General features: G+C 36.7%; 3 protein-coding genes across 3 annotated transcripts; all 3 read right to left on the minus strand.

The window, feature by feature from the left end:
- Positions 1-8712: 8712 nt before the first annotated feature.
- LOC116133696 (1-aminocyclopropane-1-carboxylate oxidase homolog 1-like) lies at positions 8713-10692 on the minus strand. Its single transcript, XM_031419383.1, has 3 exons — positions 10005-10692; positions 9278-9599; positions 8713-9121 (listed from the first exon to the last, which is right to left on the minus strand). The coding sequence occupies exons 1-3, from the start codon at positions 10547-10549 to the stop codon at positions 8840-8842; spliced, it is 1149 nt and encodes a 382-aa protein (XP_031275243.1). The 5' UTR covers positions 10550-10692; the 3' UTR covers positions 8713-8839.
- Positions 10693-11984: 1292 nt separating this feature from the next.
- LOC116133685 (1-aminocyclopropane-1-carboxylate oxidase homolog 1-like) lies at positions 11985-13634 on the minus strand. Its single transcript, XM_031419373.1, has 3 exons — positions 13087-13634; positions 12665-12986; positions 11985-12563 (listed from the first exon to the last, which is right to left on the minus strand). Exons 1-3 carry the CDS (start codon positions 13632-13634, stop codon positions 12312-12314), a joined length of 1122 nt encoding a protein of 373 aa, XP_031275233.1. The 3' UTR covers positions 11985-12311.
- An 853-nt stretch (positions 13635-14487) lies between these two features.
- LOC116133770 (vinorine synthase-like) lies at positions 14488-15321 on the minus strand. The gene has a single exon (XM_031419463.1). The coding sequence runs from the start codon at positions 15319-15321 to the stop codon at positions 14488-14490; it is 834 nt and encodes a 277-aa protein (XP_031275323.1).
- Positions 15322-15949: the final 628 nt, after the last annotated feature.

A 15949-nucleotide genomic window follows, 5' to 3' on the forward strand; every position in this document is an offset into this window, starting at 1 on the left:
ATACACCAATAGGTAGATTACTTTAGTTCATTCCTTAAAGAAGAACAAACTTGTATTAGAAACACTGCCCTGAAAACCCCAATCAATAAGGGCAATTTTTAATTTGTCAAACCAAGCCCTTGGGGCTTGTTTGATGCCATAGAGAGCCTTATGAAGTTTACATACATGTTTAGGTTGAAATTGATCAATAAAACCCTCAGGTTGCATCATAAACATTGTCTCTGTAAGCTCCCCATTCAAAAATGCATTGTTGGTGTCTATTTGCTGAATTTCCCAATTGCTATGGACAGCAAGAGAGAGCATGATTCTGATAGTTGCTAGTTTAATTACTGGTGAAAAAGTGTCAAAGTAATCTAGTCCAGGGGTCTGTTGAAACCCCTTGGCAACTAACCTTGTCTCATGTTTTTGAAGGGTGCCATCAGGTTTCAATTTTGTCTTAAAAACCCACTTATAACCTACTACATTCATGTCTAATGTGAAGGTGGGAGCCAGTCCCAGGTTTTGTTCCTCAATAGTGCATCAATCTCCTCATTCATAGCTATTTTCCATTAAGGAATTATGACAGCTTCTACAGTAGTTTTTGGCTCTAGTAAAATGGACAGATTTGTAATATAGGCCTGACCTATAGAGTGTTGAGACTGAGAATTTGATCTTGTAATCATTGGGTGGTTATTGGTGACAGGTTTGTGCTATTAAATGGAATTTGAAGAACTATCTCTAACTGAATTCCAAAAGATGCAGCCTGATCAGCAACTAATAAACCTTGGTGTGAACCAGAATTTGAGGTACTTTGAGCTAAACCAGAATCTGAAGTACCTTGAGCTAAACTAGAATCTGAGGTACCTTCAACTAAACTTGTTGCATCAGGAGAATTAATTGGTGGATCAGAACAAGTTCTTGTAATTGTGTGAGCAGTAGGCAAAATATCAGAAATAGGACAAGACTGAGAGGAATCAATAACACTAGCATAAGAGTTCATTCCCCTTCTAATATTGGAATCCAAACAGTGAGATAAATCCCAGGATAAGTGTAAACCTTCAATATTAGAATATAAATTTGATTTTGTATTATCCAAATCTTTGAACAGAAAGCAGTTAAAACCAATCTTGTAAGGAAATACCTCTTCATTGAATTTATCTTGCTTTACTATGTGAATTTTACCTGTAGAGGAGAGGCACTTATATCCTTTATGAGTTGAGCTATACCCAATAAAAACACACTGCTCAGTATGGTAGGATCATTTATGTTTTTGGTAGGGTCTTATAAAGGGATAACAGCAATACCTAAACACTTTCAAGGTAGTATACTCAGGTTCCTTAATATAAAAATTATGATAAGGAGAAAAATCATATAAAGCAGAAGAAGGAAGTCTGTTTACAATGAACACTAATATACTAAAGGCTTGCCACCAGAGACACAATGGCATACCAGCATGTGCCAATAAAGTCAGGCCAAATTCAGTGATGATTCTATGTCTTCTTTCTACTCTACCATTTTGTTAGTGTAGATAAGGACAAGGATGCCTAAAACCAATACCATGCTCCTGTAAATATCCAGTAAAAGATCTAAACTCACTGCAATACCCAATAAAAACACACTGCTCAGTATGGTAAGATCATTTATGTTTTTGGTAGGGTCTTATAAAGGGATAACAACAATACCCAAACACTTTCAAGGTAGTATACTCAGGTTCCTTATTATACAACTTCTGATAAGGTGAAACATCATTTAAAGCAGATGAAGGCAGTCTGTTTACAATGAACACTACTATACTAAAGGCTTGCCACCAGAGACACAATGGCATACCAGCATGTGCCAATAAAGTCAGGCCAAATTCAGTGATGATTCTATGTCTTCTTTCTACTCTACCATTTACAAGGATGCCTAAAACCAATACCATGCTCTTGTAAATATCCAGTAAAAGATCTAAACTCACCACCCACCCACCCACCCAAAAAAAAAAGTTTGCAAAAATTTAAGCTTAGCATCTTATTGTTTTTCAGAAAACCTATGAAAATAGGTAAATACTTGGAAAGCTTCAGAGTTAAACTTTAGGGGATATATCCACATATGTTGACTATAATCATCTACAAATAACATGTAATATTTAAAGCCTTCAGAAGAGCTCATAGGTGCAAGGCCCCACAGATCAGAATAGACCAACTAAAGAGGTTTGTAGTTGTAGAACCAGACTTGGGAAAAGAATATTGAGATAACTTGCCAAATTGACAGGATTCACATAAATTGTTATTATAAAAAACACCAGTTACATGAACTTTATTCATCACACTCTTAAGAGTTTTGACTTGTGGATGCCCTAATAGAGCATGCCACAGTTTTGTCAAACTAAGAGGTACATCAGATTTCTGTGAAACAAAAGCTTTATTCAAGCTACAATTATCAGTAGTAGAGCTGCAAGTAGAATTAATTGCATTTGAACAAGAAATGGAAGTAGCAGGAGACAAAGAAACTTGCTTAGCAGTAGGCAAAGACACTTGCAGCTGATAGAGGCCATCCTTTACAGATCCTTGAAGCAATATCTCACTGATCCACTTATCCTTTACAAGACAATGGTCAAAGTGAAATTCAACTATCACAACATTGTCTTTTGTAATTTGAGATATGCTTAGTAAATTCTTAGCAATATAAGGAACACACAACATATTCTTGAGAAATAAAACTCTAGAGGTAGTGTTTTAGTTTAGAAAAGATACACTTGTGTGTGAAACTGGAACTGTTTGATCATTCCCTACTTGAACAGTGGCTCCATCATGGTACTTGTCTTGAATCACCATATTCTTTAGATCGGAGGTCATGTGGTTTGTAGCTCCAGAATCCACATACCATGTCTGATCCTTCACAGTGTGTGGAGTAGCAATTGATGTGCCAAAGGAGGATGAAGTCAAATGCTGTTGTGAGGTCTGTTGTTCTCCATCAGAAACTGAAGAATGACCATACTGAAACTGTTGAAAATGCCCAGAGTTGTGAGCATTTTGTGGAATAGAAACACAGCCTCCAACATATCCAACTTGGGAATTAACTGGTGGATTTGTCCCAGCTGGGTTATATGGATTAAACTGGCTTGGTACAACTCTAGTTGCTAGAAGAGCTTGTGGTGATTTGTGAGATTAAGCATCAATCAAGAAAGTTTGTAGGTTATTGACATGACTAAAATGAGTAACTTGTCCAGCATTGTGGGTAGTCTGTCCAGCATTGTTAAAATTTCCAGTATTATATCCAAGTCCAGTATTGTATCCTGATCCAAAATTGACAAACCCCTGGTATTCATGGTCAAATCTGTGATAACACTGCAGTGCCGAATGACCTCCTTTACCACATACTTGACAGATCAACCTTGGTCTAAAATAACCTCTGCCTTTGCCTCTACTACGTACCAATTGAGAATTATAAGCCTGATACTGATTATATGGAACAAAACCATCCCTTGGAGCTAACTTTTGTGGGTGTTGTTGTTGTATAAGGTTAAACCCAGGTCTAGGAAATCCCAGATTAGCATTAGTAAACTGATTTTTTGTGAACTGACTAGCTGGTTCTAATAAGTGTAGTAAGAAATATTGGGAAAAGGTTGTTGAGACTGTAAGTATGGGTGAGAGGTATGTGTATAGGGTCTGGAGTTAGCAGTATCAAATGTGTGAGGGTTAATGACCTGAGGGGCTGAATTATAATCATTTAGACCTTGTTTTGAAACCATAAGAGCCTCATGAAAATTAGTAAAGGATGCATGTTGCTTTTCTAATCTAATTTCATGTTTGTGAAGCAAAAATTGTGCCTCCTGTAGTGTGGTTTGACTACTGGTTGAGACTAAATTGGCCATTATCACATCATATTCAAGCCCAAGGCCATCCAAGATATACAATAGAAGCTCTTCATCAGTTAAATTGACACCACTAGCAATTAACTCATCCCCTAATTCTTTCATTCGCAACACATATTCATTCACAGTGCTAACATCTTTCTTGGTAGTTTGTAACATGTTTCAAAGATGTAGGGTTCTAGCTTTAAAGGCATATTGAAAATGTAATTCAAGAGTATTCCAAATCTCATAAGCAGTAACACATTTAGCTACATGACGAAACATTGTCTCTGAAATTGTAGAATAAAGCCAACTTACCAAAAATTGATCAATCTTCTTCCATGCAAAGTAATCTGGATTTGGTTTCTTGACTATCTGCCTAAGATCGTCTGACTTTTCAAGAGTAAACATCGGTGGACACATCCTTTCTCCAGTCACGAATACTTCAATTCCATGTGAGGTGAGTGCTGGTAGAATCTGTGACTTCCAAAATGAATAATTTCTTTCCAGGAGTTTCACATAAATGGTAGATAGAGTAAGTGGATTACTTGGAATACTGAAATTTGTACTTTCATTGTTCATTTTTACTAATTTTGAGTGAGAATTTTCTAAATCAAAGCAAAGAATTACCATAGACGTGTGTCTAGGGCTCTAATACCATGAAGAATTTCATAATCACCAAAGAAAGAAAAAGAAAACGCAAATAAGAAAAGCAAAAGAGTAAAGTAGAAAGAGTTCTGGAAACTTGATTTTTCATTAACTACCAAAACAGCAACCTGGCAGGCTAATTTATATTGCCCTTATTACAAAATGCAACGTATTAGCTGCTCTTTTACAAATTGCAGAAGTAACATCATTGCTTGTAAAGATTACAAAGCACACCTAATTACTAAATTGAAACTTGTAAAGATTGCAGACAGATCCCATTATACACATTCTTCTTAACACTACTAAAACCCTTTTGTAACCTTAAGAACTCCACCTTGAGCCTTATAACTATACTCATTTGAATCTAAACTACCCAAGGAAATAAAATTCCTTTTTAACTCGGAATGAACCTGACCTCTGTGAGTACTTTAGAGCTGCCATCATATAAGCTTAACCTAACATCTCCAATACCTAAGACATTACACAGCATTGTAACCCATCAAAACTTTCTCAGATTCTAACTTCTTAAAGTTTATCAAAAAAACTCTTATTTAGAGTCATGTGGAAAGTACATCCAGAGTCTAGAATCCATTCAGAATCAGTTTTCTTATCAGAAGCAACCAAAACATCAGAACTTTCAGATCCATCAAATGCTACATCTACACTTCCACTAGATTCTTTTTCCCCTAGTTTTTTTTTTCCTACTGGATACTCTCTCTTAAAATGCCCTTCTTTATGACAGTAGAAACACTTCCTTACAAACTTGGATTTTGACTTAGATCTACCCCTATGATGACCTTTCTTAAACACTTTCTTTTCAGATTTGCCCTTTACGTTAAGCCCTTCACCATCTAACTTACCCTCTTTCCTACACTCAGCATCTTTGGCAGTAATGGCTACTACCACTTCATCTATCTTAAGGGTCTGTCTACCATATTTAAGGGTATCCACAAAATCTGCATACATTTTTTATAGTGAGTTGATAAGAATAACAGCTTGGTCTTCATCTTCAACCTTGACACTTAGACCTTCTAAATCTTGTACCAGTTTCATGAAATCATTCATGTTTTCCCCTAATGACTTATTTTCATCCATTTTAAAACCAAAAAAATTTTGTTTTAAAACTAGCCTATTAGGAGAAGATTTGGACAACTACAGGGAGTCTAACTTTTCTCAAACCCCTGCTAGTGTGGTCATTTTCTTAACCTTTTTCAAAACCTTGTCCCCCAAACCTATAATCAAGGTACTGTGAGCTTTATCTAGAATATCTTTCTTCTCCTTTTTCAGTTAAAGACTATGGTAAGTTATCCTCACTCTCTAAAGTAGTTGATAACCCATCTTTTACTAGAACAGCCCTCATCTTCATCTTCCATATATAACCCATAATCATATCACCTATGAACTTCTCTACCTCAAACGTATATGTTTCTAGGTTTACAACCCTCACAATTACTAATAAAAGAAAAGCCCCAAATTTTAAGATTTAGAAAAACCCTAAAACATGAAACCCGTAATCAAACAGTTTAGATCTAACCCTAGAAAGTTCCAAATTCGAACAATCAATACAAACCAGACCTAACTTCGCTCTGATACCACTTGTTGAACGTACAAATTCCGTGAATTCTAAAGAACAAGAAATCTAATTTCTTAACATTCATGTGTTCACAATAAACAGAAAATTGCAAGATAAAAGAGACATAAAAATAAAGGTGTAACATTGCAACCCACTATCGGCCCAACACAGCCAAGATATTGTCCGCTTTAGCAGCCTGGGTCGTACGACTCCGAAGCCCAGCCCTTCACTATTTTGTTTTCAAGCCTAAGAACCCTTGTTCAAGCCCAAAACATGTTTTGACTATTAGGGGGTTCCCCTGTATTTAGCTACCTCAAGCCTCTCCTTCCCAAGCAATGTGGGTTGTATCGATCTCACCCCCCCCCCCCCCCCCCCCCCCCCCCCCCCCCCCCCCCCCCCCCCCCCCCCCCCCCCCCCCCCCCCCCTCTCCCCTTTCTCAAGATTCAGTGTCCTCGCTACGAACCCTCTTGGGGTAAAGCGAGATCTCTTGACTATCCATACATTTTCGATTGGGATTGGCTCTGATACCAATTATAACACCCCGGCCCACTGCCGACCCAACATAATCAAGATATTGTCCGCTTTAGTAGCCTAGGTAGTCCAACTCTGAAGCCCAGCCCCTCATGGTTTTGTTTTCAGGCCCAAGAACCCTTGCTCAAGCCCAAAACGTGTCTTGACTATTATGGGGGTTCCCTTGGTATTTAACTAGCTCGAGCCTCTCCTTCTCAAGCGATGTGAGATGTCTCAAAAGAACACATCAAATTTATAGTGGTTCGATAATCAAACGATTATCTACATCCACTCTTCAGGGCAGCAAAGAAAATCACTATGAAGAAAGCAACCTTGTTGCTTACAGAGTTTACAACTCTCTCTCTTTACATGAAGATCCCAAGAGAAACCCCTCTGTAATAGACACGAGATAACCCAAAGTTCCTTACCTCTCATACATCAGCAAAGAATACATTAACAACCATTTATACACAGAAAGGAATAAAGGAGATAACAAACTAGTCTTACCATCAGCGTTTGATTTCATCCAACGATCTGCACAACTCTAGCTCAATCATCGTTGTAACAAATTTTCTCTCTCTGTTAACCAAAAGAGAACAATCGAGAATGAAAAAGAAAAGAATCAAACAGGCTACAATTTTGTTTAACCAAGAATCCCTAATTGGGAATTATCACCAAAGTCCCTGCCTTTATGAGAAATGACCTTTGACCAATGTATTTAAAAATTGACTTCCACGTAGGCACAAAACATATGCCACATCATTATAGATTTGTTGCCAGGCTTGATTTACTACTGCCATTATTTCTATTTCTACACCTGGAGCTATTGAAAATGTTTGCAGCTCCTGATTTCTACAGATTAATAAATTATTCTTCTACTTGATTGTTATTTTATCGGGGCTTCATTAAATAATTTAGAGTAAACAACATGTTCCCACCCAAGGTTTAGCGAAATGGCAAGTTCCCACCCCTAGCTTCATAAATTTCATATTCTCATCCTTAAATTAACATAAAATCATTAATATAACAATCAAAGGATAAAGTGGTCGTTTGCATTGTATTAAATCTGAAATAGAGAGATTGAGAAGGGTTAATTAATTCTAGAGCTGTGTGTTTTGTATCGTAAATGTATTATAGCTAAATAGTTAAAAACCCTAGCCCACTGAGAAGAAGAAGAATTTGAATGCATGTGTTGTGGAGAACCTATAGAATCAATTTGGTGATAGTGGTTAGGTGGTGGTGGTGGCAATGCCTGGGTGGCGGCAATGGCTAGGTGGTGGTGGTAGTGGCAATGGCAGTGGCAGTGGCAATGATAGTGACTAAGTGATTGGAGATAGGATGATGTGAAGGTTGAAGAAAAAGGTGTTATTACAATAAATTTGAAAGTAAGATGATTATTTTCCTAATCCTACTAATTTGGGGGTTAACAAGTAATTTATTAATTTATTTGTTAAGGATAGTTTGGTAATAACACTCTTTATCCTGTGTCAAAACCCAAAAATCACTAACGGTGTTAATTTGAGGGAGGGAATCAGAATTTATAAACCAAAGATGGAAACTTGCTATTTGGCTAAACCTTGGGTGGGAGCATGTTGTTTACTCAATAATGTATAATGTTGTTGTTAATTGTTATGAAGTCATTGAACCGTACAGGGACTAGTCCCTCCTGACTCCAGATTTTAATTTTAATTTGACTTCTTAAAAGTTTTCCAGTAGAGTGAATATCTGAATGACTTTAACTAATGTTTAAGATCCTAAGCTTGATCTTCTGCAAGATCATGAATGCGATGGGCACTTATTTTCAAACAAAACCAAATATAAAATAAACTAACTTTGCTTTACAACCACAACTGCATTATTGAGTAAAAAAAATATGTAGGGTAACAAAATTAAATAATGTTAATGATATCCTTAAGTTTTGACTTAATTGTAAGGATTATCACAAAAAATTCTCTACAGTTAGATTATGTCAGTTTTAATATATTTGTCATCTGATACATATCAGCAACATCAGGCCAGACCTGAATAAGAAAACTTACTTTGTCACATTGAAACTCTACTGCCAATGTGTAACTCTTAAAATTAATTATGAAGGAATAATTCCTTCTACAACAGAAACACACACACCCCCAACAAAAACTACAAAAGCATATAAGAGTTTTGAACATGATTACAAGTAGGATATATGTATATAGGCAATGCATTATTCCCCAAGTATATTAAACAACTCCACAGAAGTGCCAAATTATGTACTTTAGAAAAAAAAAAACCATTTGTTTTTAAGTGTAAAAAGATTACTTTAATCTTCCTTTCCAAGTTAACAGCCTGAAGCGAAGCAGCGCAGAAGTCCCATCGAGGCCTTTTTCTTTGAAGTAGGTACCATAGTCTTTGAGTGTGGTTTCCCTGTACTTAGGAGGATTCTCTTCTGATAACAGCTCCGGTATTGGTCCATAAAGTCTTGATGAGCAATGTGACTGCAGATATGTGCTGAAAAAGCTTGCCACTGATATTCTTGGTCCTACCCGGTTCGCCAGTACTCTATGCTCTGCGCTTATGAATTTGTCATTTGATATCAGCTGCAAAAACCAGAGAAAAACATAGCTATAGCTAATAACCGTAAATTAAAAATTATTTGTTGAAATAGCTATACTGCACCAGGCCAAATGTGAAAAGATGATCAAATTCTTTCCAAACGATGCAAAATATATGAATGGTGAAAATTAACAACATGCCTGCAGAAGATCTCCGATGTTAACCACAAGAGCACCAGGAGTAGGGGGCACGTCAATCCACTGATTTTGATGAAGAACTTGGAGGCCACCCATATGGTCTTGTAGAAGGACAGTGAAAAAGTCACAGTCCGCGTGCTTGCGTGTGCCGATTGTTAATTCTGGCTGTGGGCATGCCGGATAGTAATGGCAAAGTAATGAAAGCCCTTCAGCACAATTCATGTCTTTCAGGTGACTTGTTTTCAAACCAAGAGCCTCTGATAATAATTCGAACAATACATAGCCAAGTCCCATTACTTGCTTCGAGTACTCCATAAGTATATCTCTGCAAGATGGTAACAGGACATTAAAGTCCATACAGTAACAAATTAGTGTTATGTACTTGAAATAATCCTTTTATGTAGTATTATTTCTCCATTCTAAGCGGTACAAAAATCAAAATAAGATTATTGTAGTGATTAATTAGCACAGATTTTTGCACAGAAAATGTGTAATAATTAATCAAGGATTAATGACAGATTTTTGTTATGTACCAATAAAAAAAAATCGACACTCAGATCAACACGAAACAATGCCAATGATAATCAAAACTTTTTCTAGCCAGACTTTAGCCCGGTTAAGACAGCTTAATTTCCAATAATCCATCAAGATTCAATTGTTTATTCTATAAATTTCCCTTAAAGAGTAAAAAAATCTGTAAATAGCTAATTATAAATTACAAATAACATACCTGCAAGCAGCTGGTAACTCTTCAGCCTTGGGAGGATGAGGAGCCATGTAACAAGCAATCGTATCACGCCAGTTCGTTGCTGGTCCAGTATATAAGTCAAAATTGCTATTGTAGATAAACTTTCTGGTATTATCACGCGAGTAAAATTGTTTTTTCACCTCAGAATCTTGCTCAAAAAACCTGCGAGCCCCATCCTTCATCTCCTCCAGAACGCTCTCTGGAATCCCATGATTGATAACTTGAAAGAACCCCAACGTCTCCGAAGCATTTCGAACTCTTTCAACAATCTCCTTGCGGTGAGTGGGATCTTTATCAAGTCTTTCCAGATCAATAATTGGAAACTTATATTCAGTGTCATTAGAAACCTGAGTAGTCTTCTCGAAGTTATCGGGCGGGTTGTAGAATATCCTCGGAATCTTGACAATTCCAGCATCAACGAGTCCTTTAACACCAACTTTTGAGTCATCGAAAGCTTTTAACTCGCTGGCTCGATCGTAGTTGGTTTCAATTGTCACCTGAGCTTCATCTGCAATGGTGGTCACCATTTTCGCTCGTGTGTAAGGAGTAAGGACCTACAATTCTGAGTACTGAAGTTAACTATTGAGAGAAGTAATTGTAAAGAGAGAGGATGAAAAACTTGATATGGATGCTACCATATGCCCCTTAAGGTCGTGAATGGATGAGTGATAGCGTTTTTTGACTAATGCGGCAATGCCAAAGACTAAAATCAGATTTATCATTCAGGTGTCAGCGTCATGAGCTGCCACTGGGGCAATAATGTCATGAATCCAAAAGAAAAATTCTGATAATCCTGGCATCATTTTTTGAATGGAAAAATAAATATAAGGACGATATTGATAAATGTATAGCATAAATAATAACAAATAAACTGTCTCAAGATATTTCAGATAAGAAAATTCAGATAGATTGGATCCAAAATTTTTATGTTAGTTATGATTCTTATGAACCAGTGGTCTGGGATTACAAAGAAGAAGAAAAAATCTATAACGTGCTTCTTTTTAAAGAAAATGAATTCTAAATATTTTTTTATCCCAAAAGCATTTAATTTATTTGATTCATGTTATAAAATTAAAAAACAGATAAAAAAAATAACTTTTTGGAAGTTCTTTAACAATTTCCTAATTAATACCATAAAACAATTTGATCTTTGATTACTAGAACGTTGAACCTGTAGCAGTTTTCAAATTTGAGTGGACTTTGATCAGATAATTAAATTAACCATTTGAATTTGAGTTAAGGGATTTTTCCCACCCAAATTAATGGCTTAACATCAGTTTTCCATTCATAGACTTTTAAAATACCATTTTACTATCCAAATTTATACTCCGATAACAAGAACAAACTCGGTATAGACTGTTTAAGCTTTTAAAGAGGGGAGGCTAATGAATCTTTCGGCGGTGGAAGGCAAGGGTGGATCCAAAAATTTCTGTTAGGGTGAGCCAAAATAAAAACTAATTATACATTAATTTTTTTTCTATTAATATTTTTGTTAGGGTAAGCCAAAATCTAGAAATTGTACATATTATTTTTATAAAAAAAATTTAAGGGTGGATCGTTGCGTCCGCCTCTGGTGGAAGGTTAGGTTTTAGTGGTTGGGATTGATTGGAATTTGATATGGGAGGGGCTGCTACGAAAACCCTAATTGCTCGATTACCAACGATTAATTGGATCGACGATAATAAGGTTTGAGGGGTTTTGATGAATGATGATCAAAGAAGAGAATGGTGATGGTGTGATGTCGCAATAATGCCAAAATCGAAAATAGAATATAAATTTGGATAATAAAATGATATTTTAAAAATAAAAATCTGTGAGTGGGAGTGCCATTAAATCATTATTTGAGTGGGAAAAGTCGTTTACTCTTTGAATTTTTTGCAAAGCATATAAAAGACATTCAAGTAAAATGCTTGGCATTTATATTATCAAAAATTTAATTTTGATGAGTAAAAGCTCCATAAGGCCAGTCTCAATCACTCAAAAGTCGGTTAATAGAGACCTAATCACCACTCGGCCCATGAAAGTTGAGCCTTAGGGCATCTGCCAAGAATAGAAGTGGGCTTCAAAAAGAGGCCCTGAGGAGGACCTAGAAACTCAAACATTGATCTTTCTCGTGTCGTGGAATAACAATCACTAGACCAAAGGAAATTCGTCATTCCAACCGCAAACTACTATTGCAGATCACTCCCTAAAGTACTTTGGTAAGGCAATCTTTTACAATGATTGACAAAACCATTAGTTGAACTTAACGATGATTATGGATATTCTTTTAAATCTTCATTGCCAAGTTCATAGCCTGTAATGAAGCAGCGCAGAAGTACCATCAAGGCCTTTTTTCCTGAAGTAAATAACATAGTCTCTCACTGTGGTTTCCCTGTACTTTGGAGGATTCTCTTCCGATAACAATTCCTGTATAGGTCCATAGAGTCTCGAGCATGGGACTTCATCTGTGGTGAAAAAGCTTGACATTGATAATCTTGGTCCTACACTGTTTGCCACCACTCTATGCTCCACGCTTATGAATTTATCATTCGTTATAAGCTGCCAAATCAAACAAAAATGTAACCACATCAATTTCAATTCGGAATTAATAGTTTAACAATTCATGATATATCTGGAAAAACTGAGAACTAAAGACTTGCCTGTAGAAGATCTCCAACGTTAACCACTAAAGCCTCGGGACTGGGGGGAACATCAATCCAGTGATTTTGATGATGAACTTGGAGGCCACCAATATGGTCTTGCATAAGCACAGTAAGGAAGGCATTGTCCGCGTGCTTAGTTGTGCCCATAGTTAATTCTGGCTGCGGGCAGGCCGGATAGTAGTGGCAATAAAATACAAGCCCTTCAGCACAACCCATCTCTTTCAGGTGATCTGGGTTCAGCCCAAGAGCCTCAGACAGTAACTCCAACAGTAAATATCCCAATTTCATTACATGCTTGGAGTACTCCATCATTATATCTCTGCAAATTTGCATAGGAAGTGACAAATGCCATATTAGACACATGACATGAAAGAAACCAGATAACAACTTAATTATAAATTGCAATTAAATCACAAAACCTGCAAGCAGCTGGCAGCTCTTCTGGGTTGGAAGGATGAGGAGCCATGATACAAGAAATCGTATCTCTCCAATTAGTTGATGGTCCAGAATACAAATCAAAATTGCTATTATAGACAACCCTTTTGGTCATATCACGGGTGTAGTATTCTTTTTTCACCTCAGTATCTTGTTCATGAAACTGGCGTATGCCATCCATCATCTCTTTAAGAGCGCTCCCTGGAATCACATGATTGATCACCTGAAAGAATCCCCACTCCTCCGATGCATTTCGGACTCTTTCAACAATACTCTTCCGTAGAACTGGATCTTTATCAAGTCCTTCAAGATCTATTATAGGAAAACTAAACTGATCCTCACCAGAAACCTTAGAATTACCATTAAAGTTGTCGTGTGGATGATAAAATATTCGGGGAATTTTATCGATTCCAGCATCAACAAGTCCTTTAACTCCAGCTTTCGTGTCATCAAAAGCTTTTAATTCACTTGCTCGATCGTAGTTCATTTCTAATGTGGTCTGCGCCCCATTACCTGTGCTAGTTACCACCATTTTCTCTCTTGTGTGGCAGCCTACGTAGGCTAATTACTACATTAAGTCGAGTAATATAATGGGAAGAGAATATTTTTTATTAATGAATATACTTTTGACATGCTACTATACAATAACTGCCGCCCACTTTGAAACTACAAGTCAATTACAAGCCCCCTTCGAGACAAAGCAAAAGTTGTGGCATCTTTACTTAACTAATATAACGGCCAAAAAAGAATAAACCTTACGCTAACTCTTGTATTAATTAAATTACTATTGAGGGAATATATATACACACAACAATTGCTGCCCACTTCGAAACTACAAGCCCACTTCGAAACTACAAGCCCACTTCGAGACAAAGCAAAAGTTGTGGCATCTTTACTTACCTAATATAACGGCCAAAAAAGAATAAATCTTATACTAACTCTTGTATTAATTAAATTACTATACAAATTAAGGTGTATATATATCAAATTTATCCTCATATATTATAAATTAAGATTTATGGCTCATCACTTTCGAACGTATAAAGATAAAAAAAATATATATATATAACTCTGAAGTTTTATATAAGAAATCTTCTATGTATCCTTCAGCTTTGCAAGAATTGATAATGTGGACTGTAATGAATAACATTTTACATGTTTGCTCTGAGCTGAAGGGTGGCCTGACTATTGAATGCTCATTCAGAGCCATCCCATTTTGAACATAACTTAGGCTTCGGTAAAGTACACAAATACGATAAAAGTGTTGGAAGAGGACATCATCAAGGAAAACTGGAAGCAGATACATAAAATAACAAATATCAAATAAGCAAAAATATATATTACATATATATGCATTATAGTTGTGTATTTGGATGGGAATATATTTAGCGGCTTGAGGTTGGGGAAAGATAAGAAAGCAGGTCATGGTCAGCTTCAAATTTGGCCATGTCTACCTCTGTCAAGTGAATCCATGCCTCTATTCCATCTCCACATTTGGTGTCCATTAAAACAAATACATTCCTGTAAGGCAAACCACCCCAAGCCACCCATATTGGCCTCCCCCACCCAAAATCAGCTTCATATACAGGAAACCTACATAAACTAGTGTTAAAGAATTTAACCACCTCTCTTTTGTTCAATGTTTCGTCATCGCTTTCCAAAACACCAAAGTCTTCAAACACACCATTTTGTAGTTTTATCACATAATCCTTGTTGATTTTGCTTATTGCATTTCTAAACTTTCTGATTAGCCTATAACAATCTTTCGACTCTGAATCCTCTGAAACGATAGCGGCTGACGGTCCAGCTATATTCCCAAAAGAATCATCAGGTAGTGGCTCGTGCATCCTCTTTCGCAAATTCACTGCATGAACCAGCAAGCAAGGTCTTTCAACCCCAATCTTTAATTGGGTGGACGCAGCAAAACGACTCCAAATAAAAGATGATAACACCTCAACACGCGTTGGATGTATCCCACCATCAGAATATTTTTCTCTGAGAGCAGCTATCATAGACCCACTGAAAACAAACCTCCTCAACACAATATTCTTCTCTGAAGGAACACTAACTGTGCCAGTTAGCCCACCTATATCTTTAGGTGGAAAGAGAGTGGCAGACACAAACTGTGGACAAAAATTGGCACTTTCACCACGAGCAGTGGCAGCCCAGTTCCTGATAAAGGTGATCATTGATGAAGCATCTGCAATCTTGTGTGACATGAGTACACCAATCGCAAAACTGCCACAGTTAAAGAAGTTGATTTGAATGGCGAGGACAAAATTTATGGGGCCATCATCGTAAGGGAGGAATCTATTGAAATCACTTGCAGTTGGTTCCTAGATGAATTGTGAGAGCTGGCAACTGACTTGAGCCTTCAAGAAAACCACACCATCATCGTTGCAGTGTACATAGTTGTCTTTGAGGCATCCGGCTAATGGATAATAATGACAGAGAACCTTTGACAAAGATGATTTTAGGTTGCTGAAAATATCATTGTTGCTAAGTTGGTGATCAATGATATTGTAGAAGTAGATCAAAGGAATATGGAAAGAGGGAGATAGTTGATCAGGAAAGGAGAATTGGTAATGGTGAAGGTGATGTGGAGTTGGAAAAGAGGGTTTGATCTTCTCTTTGGAGACAACTTCAACATCGATATTCATTATTTGCTACCAAATTAACTTTAAGCTACGTATCAAAAAACTATATATGATTACAACAATCAAACTGTAATTGTTGTATATGCAGGTTTGAAAGATAAATACTGAGAGATTACAATGAACCTCTATTATATATATATATATATATATAGAACTTAACTATAAACTATAAAGCACGTTTTTTCCACTT

The sequence above is a fragment of the Pistacia vera genome, unplaced genomic scaffold (assembly GCF_008641045.1).
Source record: "Pistacia vera cultivar Batoury unplaced genomic scaffold, PisVer_v2 Contig108, whole genome shotgun sequence".
In the NCBI taxonomy this organism is placed as follows: domain Eukaryota; kingdom Viridiplantae; phylum Streptophyta; class Magnoliopsida; order Sapindales; family Anacardiaceae; genus Pistacia; species Pistacia vera.

Excerpts from the sequence above, each read along its gene's own strand:
- LOC116133685 (XM_031419373.1), bottom strand. The coding sequence starts at position 13,634 with ATGGTGGTAACTAGCACAGGTAATGGGGCGCAGACCACATTAGAAATG. Across the intron at positions 12,987-13,086 it reads GAGCTGCCAGCTGCTTGCAG|AGATATAATGATGGAGTACT; the intron begins GTTTTGTGATTT and ends GCAAATTTGCAG. Across the intron at positions 12,564-12,664 it reads ACGTTGGAGATCTTCTACAG|CTTATAACGAATGATAAATT; the intron begins GCAAGTCTTTAG and ends TTGATTTGGCAG.
- LOC116133770 (XM_031419463.1), bottom strand. The coding sequence starts at position 15,321 with ATGTCACACAAGATTGCAGATGCTTCATCAATGATCACCTTTATCAGG.
- LOC116133696 (XM_031419383.1), bottom strand. The coding sequence starts at position 10,549 with ATGGTGACCACCATTGCAGATGAAGCTCAGGTGACAATTGAAACCAAC. Across the intron at positions 9,600-10,004 it reads GAGTTACCAGCTGCTTGCAG|AGATATACTTATGGAGTACT; the intron begins GTATGTTATTTG and ends ACCATCTTGCAG. Across the intron at positions 9,122-9,277 it reads ACATCGGAGATCTTCTGCAG|CTGATATCAAATGACAAATT; the intron begins GCATGTTGTTAA and ends TGGTTTTTGCAG.